General features: G+C 38.0%; 1 protein-coding gene across 10 annotated transcripts in view; it reads right to left on the bottom strand.

Annotated features, from left to right (window-relative positions):
- The window catches only part of LOC140717105 (ankyrin repeat and SAM domain-containing protein 1A-like), a 460793-nt gene that overhangs the window by 16559 nt on the left and 432259 nt on the right, over positions 1-11975 (bottom strand). For 7 of the 10 annotated variants that reach the window (XM_073030322.1, XM_073030323.1, XM_073030324.1 and 4 more), the window contains 3 exons: positions 4316-4453; positions 2864-3040; positions 1954-2055 (listed from right to left, as the gene is read on the bottom strand). In XM_073030322.1, the coding sequence (XP_072886423.1) occupies positions 1954-2055; positions 2864-3040; positions 4316-4453 (417 nt within the window). The remainder of the gene's footprint in view (positions 1-1953; positions 2056-2863; positions 3041-4315; positions 4454-11975) is intronic. The other 3 variants (XM_073030327.1, XM_073030329.1, XM_073030332.1) reach the window with 1 other exon arrangement.

Below are 11975 nucleotides of genomic sequence, written 5' to 3'. Positions count from 1 at the left end.
TCAATATTATTAAAGGTGTTGTCCTTTAGATAAGTTGAGCCAAGAATCCATCTCTCCTTCCCACGGATGTAAGATATTCAAATGCAGTGGATTAATTGGGCCAGCCGCTTATTTGGGACAACTCTTAAAGAACAAAAACTGCTTTATATGGGACACTATACCACTTAAATGAGACAAGAAACTGTTGCTAAACTTGCATGGCATGAGACACAACACTGTGCTTTGAGCAAACAGTTTTTCAGTAGGTCAGTTGTGTGTGTTTGTGTTCAAAAAGCAGTAATTTTTGTCAATGACAGTTGGAAAGAATTAAGCAGCAAGACAATTCAGAACCATTTTGCTCATTGTGGTTTTAAGCATTCAGGCTTGCAGATGTCAGAAATGGCCAGGAGTAAAAATGAAATTATTCCACTACTTCAGTAAGTCAGAAACTATGAAGAATTTGAAGGTAGTGAATTCTTCATAGTTTCTATTTTGAAGATAACACCTTGAATATTACAAATGAAAATGAAGATTTGGAGGATGCAATAATCGACAGCATTCTATAAAGTGGTCTATAATGTGTCTGTGCTGATTTTGTTCAGTCAAAAGAACACAATGTGGATGAATTTCTCCATCAATCGGTGTAAGGAACCAATACGCAGTTTTATAGTACTGCAGTAATATTGGTAGTGTTCTAATTTGTTCTATATTTCATTTCAATACATAATTTTTTACTCAGTTTGATTTTTTATATACCTTTTTAATAATTTCCATGAAACTTTAGCTAATTGGAGCAGCCGCTTAATTGGGCCAAAATGCATCCCAATTAATCAGAATCCACTATCAGTCTCCCCACTCCCAAGTATCAATTCCATAGCCTACATCCCCGAAACTGTAACCAATTAATGAAATGTTGCACTGTGTATTGCAGCTTGCTTAGTGCAATGAGCTGCCACTTTCTTCCACTGTAACAGTGACTATATTTCAAAAAGGTACATTTTGAGCCACTGTGGTTTTTGAACACGATCTTATTCATACCTGCATGAGCCACAATTAATAATTTCTCTGAAAGTTAGTATTTTATATGACAAGGCTTTTATGGCCATTTGTTACTTCTCTTGAAAACATGTCTCAGTTGTGACACCCTCAGAACACGTTAGTCATATTTCATTATTGACCTGCTAAGTCTGACAATTTGCCCTTTATATTGTTCCCAACCTCTCAACAAAAAATGTTTTTATTTAATTTGCAAATATGGCACTTCCGTAATATGCTACTGCTCATAACGTGTCACTAACTCAATTGCATAGATACTCCAGCAGTGAATTAGGGATTGACTCGAAGCAATATTTCTCAAGACAATTTAGCAGCAGATACCTACTGTAATATATATTATTCTGGTCAATGTGGAACCTTATCAATGACAAAAGGAAATTCAAGAATTATTGGAAAGTGAAGAATATAAATGGAAGAATGAAAGATGATGCAAGAAGTGGGATTAGCTAGGAGCCGTGATGAAAGTCAGGCAAAAATGGATGAATCAGACTTCTCCACTGTAATTACATTGATTACACCATTTATGTTGTTATTAGCTTAGGAATTTCCACAATACTTCCATCTTTAACTTTTGAAAATCATACTCTTAATTTGTGAAATGCTCCAGTTGTATTTAAATTAAAAACTTGAATTTATTCTTACATCTCATGATTTTGTTTCAGTTTGGTCATTCCAGTGTCATCGGCCACAAGTTCTTATAGTACTTTTTTGTTAAATCCTGAACAACCAAGCACGTATGTTAAAAAATGCACTTAGAAATTCAGATCTCATGAATAAATAAATGTAATGTGTACTTTCATGCTGCAGGCTGCCATGCGTAGATGGGGATGTAGATGAGAACATGGGAAAGAAACAGTGATATACATGGATGGGGATGCAGATGGGAACACACAGTGATATATAAATACAGAGATAAACCTGGACTCCTTGGCTGAACGAATGCAGCGGTAGAGGCGCAAGCGAAGGCCTGTGAGTAGTGCACGTGTGACAGTAACAGCATCTGCTATTAAGTGGCTGCACCTGGTCCATTTAGCAAGAAACGACAGCAGTCATTAGTGAACTATTTACAGCATACTATAATATCCAGCCAGGTCACTACCAAGTCATTAATAAATGAAATGAATCCATTTATCTGTCAATTACCGTCCACTAATACATTTGAACAGATACAGCACCATTTTAAACAAACATCAAGGTAAATACTATTTTAATCTCTTGACTATTTTCTTTTAAATACTTATTATGTTGAAGAGAGTTCATTAATTCTGTAAGTATACATACAGTATTTTTTAAAGGGAGGTTTGCTGGCATATATGAATGAGGCATTTCCTTGATGCAGTTACCTACTGCCAACATTCAACATTCCCCAGAGTACTTTCAAGTAAATCTCCCTTTACTCAATCTCTGTGATAGTTCTACATGTTTTCACAGAAGTAAAACTGAACTCAGGGTGAGCTGGCAGCTAATTAAATAGTGGGTTGAAGTTCTGAGCTCAAATCCCTACTTTGACTGATATGGGGGCATTGGCTAACTACTGCCTGGGGTACCTTACACTGCATCAGGTGCCGGCACACTGTTCATCTTTAATCACTCTACTACACATACTTCAATGATCTAAATTATTAATATTTGATTCCAATAGAAAGAGGCTGCTGATGCGGTGGAAATTAGTGACACATGCTTTCAGGCTTTTGTATCTCCTGGCCAATGGGAGGGGGCAGAAAAATATTCAGTTTGGGTGGGGCCTTTGATTATGTTGGCAGCATTTTTCTTGATTCAAACTAGAATTTTCTTAAATTTATGAAGTCATTTTAGGAGTGTAACTTACAGCAGATTTTCTCATGCCGGACCGTGGTTTGGGGACTGGCTTGGATGTCCTCACTTCCGTGGACTCTGCTTCAGCTGTGGCAAGAGATATCTGAGGTGGTTTCTGGGCCTGCAGTGCAAGTTGGTAGGCTACTTCAAATGCCTGTCCTAGTGTAAGGATTATTTCATATGTTAAATTCTGAAAAAGAAAGCAATGAAAATGCTACTTCAATTTTTTGCATTTTAGTATTTTCTCTTGAAATAAACCATTTAGTCATTAGCCAATAAACACTATTCTATTTTTATGCTAACTAATACGTAAATTCTTATGTTAAATCCATGCATGACCTTCGCAATGAGACTATAATGAAGATCATGCAGGACATGTATGATGTTTGCTACTACAAAAATACATATTAAAAATCACTAATATAATATCAAAGAACTGGACATGGTCTTCAAGTAGCTGAATCCAGTTTGTAAAAGTCATGATAATAATTTTTAAATGTCTCTAATATCTCTCTAGGTCTCTGTCTCATCTCTGAAACAGAACATCTTAAGATCTGACTCGGCTTCTCTCAAACACAAGGTGTCCTTTAGTTTCCAGTCAAAATCTACCCTGTTGCTTGGTACTTTCTGAGAGTAGCAAGAGGATGCCTGCATCCTAGAGTTGAAAACAATCATATCAATGGACCTAGCCTTGGATAGTTTCCCTGAAGTTGCATCTTAGGATGCATTTTACGAAAAAAGTGACTCATGTTTTGCAGTCCTCAGTAGACATTAAAACAAAAAAAGCTCTATTGGATTGAATTGATTAAACAATTGTCCCTTGTACTGTCCGGTATTTTGGTATGTTCTTGAATATGCTCAACCTGCCTTCAAAAGAAGGCGAATTAGCTTCCTGCAGTACTGATTTGTTTTCAGACATTCATAGCTTAACAGCTGCTTTCATTTTACATACTATTTCTTTTTAATGACTACTGGAAAGTCTCACCTTGCAATATTCCTTCCTTCAGAACCAAACACTCCTGCACTCCACCTCCCAAATTCCTCACATTCAAGGTGATTATCTACTAAAATATTTGGCTGTGATCAAGCAATCTAGGACACTTCAATCAATGACTTTGAATGAGAAGTGGTGAAATATTAAAGCTGTCCAAAACTATAAGCTTCAAAGTATATGAGCATTTATTAAATATATAGTTATTACCTCCCACTAAGCTGTCTTTTCTGAGTTGAATTTGGGAAGCATTTCTGGATATTACAAATGTTAATTATTATTAAAACACCAGTAGTATAAATCAAAGCTTATCAGTTATGTTTAAGAGGGGTGTTGGGAGTGGGAAAGGTGCCAAGTTTCACAATTGGTATCAATGAAAGGTTATCACCCAAGAATTAAAAATTAATGGCTTGAATCTTAGAAGAAAACACAATACTTGTATTTCCTATTATACTAAAGGAGAATATGACATACTACATCAAGTGTGCTGAAAACGTGGCAATAATGATGATTTGTTTGTAGATCTTTCGTGATGTAGGCAAATGTACAAAGGTCTTCAGGATCCTGGGCAGCACAGGAAATATTGCGAATTTCATGCTCAGCAATAATATTCTACAAATGAAACAAACATTATTAAATACCTTATAAACTTTATCATTCCAGGAAAAAACATCATAACTAACTGTGGATGCAAAAGGTCAAAGTAGTGGAAATACCACAGTGAGTAGCGCTTATTGGAACAAGTCATGACAAGACTTGAAAAGCAAAAAACTGCAACTGCTACAAATTTGAAATAAAAACAGAATAAGAATGGGATACTCAAGGGATTAGGTAGCATCTATGAAAATGGAAAAAAAAGAGTTAATGATTCTGATCAATGATCCTTCATCAAACAAAGACCTTAAATATTAAAACAACACACACAAAATGCTGGTGGAACACAGCAGGCCAGGCAGCATCTATAAGGAGAAGCACTGTTGACGTTTCGGGCCGAGACCCTTCGTCAGGACTAACTGAAAGGAAAAATAGTAAAAGATTTGAAAGTAGTGGGGGGAGGGGGAAATGCGAAATGATAGAATACCGGAGGGGGTAGGATGAAGCTAAGAGCTGGAAAGGTGATTGGCGAAAGTGATTCAGAGTTAGGGAAGGGAAAGGATCATGGAACGGGAGGCCTCGGGAGAAAGAAGGGGGTGGGGGGGAAACACCAGAGGGAGATGGAGAACAGGCAGAGTGATGGGCAGAGAGAGAGAGAAAAAAACAATCAACTACATATGTCAGGGATGGGGTAAGAAGGGGAGGAGGGGCATTAACGGAGGTTAGAGAAGTCAATGTTCATGCCATCAGGTTGGAGGCTACCCAGCCGGTATATAAGGTGTTGTTCCTCCAACCTGAGTGTGGCTTCATCTTGACAGTAGAGGAGGCCATGGATAGACATATCAGAATGGGAATGGTACGTGGAATTAAAATGTGTGGCCACTGGGAGATCCTGCTTTCTCTGGTGGACCAAGTTCAGCAAAACGGTCCCCAGTCTGCGTCGGGTCTCACCAATATATAAAAGGCCACACCGGGAGCACTGGACGCAGTATACCACACCAGCCGACTCACAGGTGAAGTGTCGCCTCACCTGGAAGGACTGTCTGGGGCCCTGAATGGTGGTGAGGGAGGAAGTGTAAGGGCAGGTGTAACACTTGTTCTGCTTACAAGGATAAGTGCCAGGAGGGAGATCGGTGGGAAATATTAAATATTAATATAAATATTAATATAACTTCTACAGTTATATTAAAAGCAAGAGGATAGTCAGGGATAAAATTGGTCCCTTAGAGAATCAGGGTGGTCAGCTATGTGTGGAGCCAAGGGAGATGGGAGAGATTTTGAACGATTTCTTCTCTTCGGATTCACTAAGGAGAAGGATTTTGAATGGTGTAAGGTGTGGGAAACAAGTAAGGAATTTATGGAACCTATGACAATTAAAGAGGTGGAAGTACTGGCGCTTTTAAGAAATTTAAAAGTGGATAAATCTCCGGGTCCTGACCGGATATTCCCCAGGACCTTGAGGGAAGTTTGTGTAGAGATAGCAGGAGCTCTGACGGAGATCTTTCAGATGTCATTAGAAACAGGGATTGTGCCGGAGGATTGGCGTATTGCTCATGTGGTTCCATTGTTTAAAAAAGGTTCTAGAAGTAAGCCTGGCAATTATAGACCTGTCAGTTTGACATCAGTGGTGGGTAAATTAATGGAAAGTATTCTTAGAGATAGTATTTATAATTATCTGGATAGACAGGATCTGATTAGGAGTAGCCAGCATGGATTTGTGCGTGGAAGGTCATGTTTGACAAACCTTATTGAATTTTTTGAAGTAGTTACGAGGAATGTTGACGAGGGTAAGGCAGTGGATGTAGTCTATATGGACTTCAGCAAGGCCTTTGACAAAGTTCCACATGTAAGGTTAGTTAAGAAGGTTCAGTCGTTAGGTATTAATGCTGGAGTAATAAAATGGATTCAACAGTGGCTAGATGGGAGATGCCAGAGAGTAGTGGTGGATAATTGTTTATCGGGATGGAGGCCGGTGACTAGCGGGGTGCCTCAGGGATCTGTTTTGGGCCCAATGTTGTTTGTAATATACATAAATGATCTGGATGATGGGGTGGTAAATTGGATTAGTAAGTATGCTGATGATACTAAGGTAGGAGGTGTTGTGGATAATGAGGTGGGTTTTCAAAGCTTGCAGGGAGATTTATGCCGGTTAGAAGAATGGGCTGAACGTTGGCAGATGGAGTTTAATGCTGAGAAGTGTGAGGTTCTACATTTTGGCAGGAATAATCCAAATAGAACATACAGGGTAAATGGTAGGGCATTGAGGAATGCAGTGGAACAGAGAGATCTAGGAATAACAGTGCATAGTTCCCTGAAGGTGGAGTCTCATGTAGATAGGGTAGTGAAGAAGGCTTTTGGAACGCTGGCCTTTATAAATCAGAGCATTGAGTACAGAAGTTGGGATGTAATGTTAAAATTGTACAAGGCATTGGTAAGGCCAAATTTGGAATACTGTGTACAGTTCTGGTCACCGAATTATAGGAAAGATATCAATAAATTAGAGAGAGTGCAGAGACGATTTACTAGGATGTTACCTGGGTTTCAGCACTTAAGTTACAGAGAAAGGTTGAACAAGTTAGGTCTCTATTCATTGGAGCGTAGAAGGTTGAGGGGGGATTTGATCGAGGTATTTAAAATGTTGAGAGAGATAGATAGAATTGACGTGAATAGGCTGTTTCCATTGAGAGTAGGGGAGATTCAAACGAGAGGACATGATTTGAGAGTTAGGGGGCAAAAGTTTAAGGGAAACACAAGGGGGTATTTCTTTACTCAGAGAGTGATAGCTGTGTGGAATGAGCTTCCTGTAGAAGTAGTAGAGGCCAGTTCAGTTGTGTCATTTAAGGTAAAATTGGATAGGTATATGGACAGGAAAGGAGTGGAGGGTTATGGGCTGAGTGTGGGTAGGTGGGACTAGGTGAGATTAAGAGTTCGGCACGGACTAGGAGGGCCGGAATGGCCTGTTTCCGTGCTGTGATTGTTATATGTTATATGGTTATATTAACTGTTTCTCTCTCCAGAGATGCTATGGACTTGTTGAGCATCTCCAGTCTTTTCCATATTTATTTCACTTAAAGCTCTTGCATTATGTCACATGCGCCTGTTGTAAGCTTTTTCCTGTTACCCAGTTTTATTATACTACAAACCTTCTAGCTCTACATAAATGACATTTTTACTCAGACTGACTTTACTTAAAATATATACTATAGAGCCATGGAATAAAGCAATAATAATTGCTACAGTATATCTCTTGGGGCTTGTATCACATTAATACTGCATGGCAAACATGAAAAATCCTGCCAGCACAGAGCGGTCCGATGATGAAATAACATCACATAGATCAATCTCATTATAATTTGAATAAGAACGCTTAAGGTAATGGCAGGCCACAGCATTGTGGTTGTTGGGGAAATGAAACTGGTAAAACTTACCACGTTACATGTTACGAGGTTTGGGACTCCATTACAAAACTTCATTACGAAGTCCCAAAATTTCCACTATTGAATTCCTCATATTTCCTTATAGGTTTCTAGTATAGCCCACTATAACAATGACAGCTCCACAAGCTAAAACAGTACCATTTACAGCAAATTTGCAGGTCAACTGGCCTTCATCAATCGTGGAACTGAATTTAGGAGCCGAGAGGAAATGTTGCAGCTATATAGGACCCTGGTCAGACCCCACTTGGAGAACTGTGCTCAGTTCTGGTTGCCTCACTACAGAAAGTATGTGGAAGCCATAGAAAGGGTGCAGAGGGGGTTCCGGTGATGTAATCGTCCAGAATGGCAGCTTAAGTCAATAGCTCTTCCAGAAAAACACATATTTTGCCCCGTTAATCCATCAAATAAAAGATCTTTTGAAAATATCTGAATTGATGAGGGGGGAAAGAATGGAGATAAAAAAAGCATCACTGTAGAACCTGTGGACGAGAGGGGTGCAGCCAGCGGCTCCCGTTCAGGTGAAGTGGCAAATATGATAAAAATTCTGGAAGAGATACAAGGATTCTAGAAAAATATAAAAACAGCAACTAAATGATATCAAGTCAGAGCTCGCCTTCCATTTAAGCAAGATTGCTCTCCTTGCTAAAAGAGAGGTAAAAACTAAAACCTGTAGGTTAGGAGTCTACTACATGAAATTATGTCTTACTTAAATTTAGAGAAGATCTGCTGCTCAGTCTTAAATTTGAAATAATCTTTTTATGATATTCGGGGACCTTTCCTAAATTATTTTTCCAATTTATAAAGTTTAACAGTGCACAGACCTTAATGTATATTTCTATCTTCTCTTCGTAAGCGAATATGTTTTTTTTTCTAATTATCCATTATCATCCATCAGCTTTTTTCTTTGGTAGTTGGCAGAGGGTTGACTTTTTTTTAATATAAAAAAGAAAAAAATGTAAAAAAATGTAATAACAAGTCAGAGCTCGCCAGCGTCAATCATAAAAATATTGGGGCTGAGACACAAATTGAGAAGGTGGAAGATCACGTGAAAAAAGTGGAACAGATACTAAGTAAGACAATAAAAATATTAAATCAACAAGGAAGTAAACTGATTGACCTGGAGGGAAGATCAGGATATACAATGTTCCCGAAGGAGCGGAGGGTTTGTCTATGACGGAGTTTGTATGAAAGTTGCTGTGGGACGTGCTGGAGCTTCCCTCGACTATGGAGCTTGAAATTGAGAGGGCGCATCGTGCGATCGCCCCGTGGCCCACCAGAGACAGAGAAGATAAGCCACACTCAATAGTAATTAGATTCCTTCGATACAATACCAAGGCAGAGATTCTACGAAGGGCCTGGGGTAAGAAGAGGGTGTTTTTGGATGGTAAATTAATATATTTCAATCAAGATTACCCCCCGGCAGTCCTGCAGAGACGTAAAGAATATTCTGAAGTAAAGCAAATACTAAAGCAAGGAAAGATTAGATTTCAAACTCCATACCCTGCTAAACTGTGGGTGTTTTATGAGGATGGGATCCAACTGTATCAGACAGTGGAACAGGCGACTAGATATGAAGACCAGAGGGTTGCCCGTCAGTGTGATCAAACTGAGGGAAAGCCTGGCTGAGCAGTTATCCCACTCTGCTTGGGAAATAGTGAGAGAATTGAGAAAGCAAGGGACGGGAGGAGGGCAAGAGAAATATATCAGGAAGAGACTGGGAGTTTTCTGAAGACAGCCCTCACCCCCTCCAGAACAGCCAGAAGGTTTGGAACTTTAAAAGTTTTGAGAAGCTAAACGGAAGCAAAAATAGACGATGATATACCTATCACAAGAAATACTTATTATAATGTGGATTTTATATTACTCAATTATTCTTTTTTATTCATTCACTCCTTTCTGCCCACTTAAATGACTATATATATATATAATACAATACACAGGGAAATCATTTCTGTGTAATGGATATAGATTTGTTCAGTTACTTTTATGAATACTGCAATGGGGGCCCTCAACTTACAGGTAGGAGGGGTTATCCCCCACAGCTACATGTTTCCTCTAGCTCAACCCAGGGTCATCTACTAGAGACCTCAGCCTTTGAATCACACCTTCATTGCCTTTTTTAAAATTATTCGCATTTCTTGGTTCTTAATTGTTCAGGGGGTAGATCGATTAAGCTTTATTCTACTAATTTCAATGATATATTGACAAATACACATGGCTAAGCACAAAGTAAAATTCATTTCTTTTAATGTCAATGGGCTGTTAAATCCAATCAAACGTAGTAGAATTCTATCCAAAATGAAAAAAGAACAAGCCCATGTAGTATATTTACAGGAAACTCACAAGTGATAATGAGCATGGAAAACTGAAGAGAATGGGCTTTACAAATCTGTTTTTTCTCCTCATATAAATCAGGACATAGGAGAGGAGCTGCTATTCTTATCTCAAACAAGCTAAATTTTGAAAAAGTATTCGAAATGGGAGATAAGGAGGGCAGATATATTCTGGTAAGGGGGAACATAGACGGAAATTCCGTTAATCTATTGAATATATATGCACCCCCAGGAAGTGATATTAGTTTCTTTCAGAAAATTACTAATATTATGGTAACGGAAACAGAAGATCTCCTGATATGTGGGGGAGACTTATATTTACAATTACAACCAAAGTTAAACTCTTCCAATAGAAAAACCTATGAAACAAAATCCTTACATAAGAAAGTTAATACACTTTTTGAGGATGTTGGTTTAATTGATATATGGAGGGCCCTTTTCCCCAACTGAAGGGATTACACTCATTGTTCTGCCCCCCATTCTGTATATACAATAGACTATTTCATAACATTTAGAAAAGACAAAGACAAAATAAACACCTGTGGAATTGGGACAATAGATGTAAGTGACCATGCACCTATATATTTATCTGTTGATTTTGACCTACAACCAAAGAATACTATTTGGAAACTAAATTCAAGTCTACTCAATGATCCCTACTTTATGGAACAAATTAAAAAAGAAATTGGTCTTTACTTAGAATTCAATGATAATAGAGAGGTTTCACCTCCCATTCTATGGGATACTCTGAAGGCTGTTTTAAGAGGGAAAATTACAGCGATATCTACATATAAGAAAAAAATAAGGAATAAAACATTAGAAGAATTACAAAATAGGTTGAAGGAACTAGAAAAAAAACAAATTAAATTTGGCTAGATGCTGCCTGGCCTGCTGTGTTCCACTGGCATTTTGTGTGTGTTGTTGTTTGAATTTCCAGCATCTGCAGATTTCCTCGTGTTTGCTAATGAAATTAATAGTTTGGCTATGCAAGAAATCAGGAAAAATTTAATGTTTCTGAAATGGAGACATTACGAAAGTGGTTCTAAGTCTATGAAAATACTGGTATGGAAACTGAAAAAGAAGATAGCAGAAAATACAATTCACAGAATTATGAATCCAAGAACAAAAATGATTTTAAAAAATAAGCTAAGTGAAATTCAAGCTTTTGAAGTGTTTTACAAAACTCGATATTCCGAAGTTCCGGGGGAAGCATTACCCAAACTGACACCTTCTTGAATTCTCTAGAGTTACCCACGTTAAGTGAAGAACAAAATAGAACAATGACTGCTGACATAACTGAAGGTGAACTAAAAGCTGCAATTAGTAGGCTTAAATTAAGCAAGTCACCAGTACAAAGAATTTAAAAATGAGTTAATTCCTGTCTTACTCCCCACACTGAACTAGGCTCTTAAAAAAAGGCACAAATACCACCCAGCTGGAAGGAAGCGATAATCTCAGCTATACCGAAAGAAGGCAATGATAAAATGGAATGTGGATTATTTAGACCAATACCCGTTCTTAATGTAGATTATAGATTATTTACCTCCATCATGGCCAAACGATTAAAGGAGTTTCTATCCATATTGATACATAAGGATCAGACAGGTTTTATACAACAACGCCAAACACGACAATATACAAAGGACACTTCACATTATGGATCATATACAAAAAAATAAAATTGAAGCAATAGTGATAAGCATAGACTCTGAAAAGGCATTTGATTCAGTTAATTGGAATTTTCTTTACAGAGTTTTGCACAGATTTGGT

Source organism: Hemitrygon akajei, chromosome 27 (genome assembly GCF_048418815.1).
Source record: "Hemitrygon akajei chromosome 27, sHemAka1.3, whole genome shotgun sequence".
NCBI classification, from domain to species: domain Eukaryota; kingdom Metazoa; phylum Chordata; class Chondrichthyes; order Myliobatiformes; family Dasyatidae; genus Hemitrygon; species Hemitrygon akajei.
The sequence above is the reverse complement of the archived record's forward strand: the minus strand, read 5'-3'. Positions and strand labels throughout refer to the sequence as shown.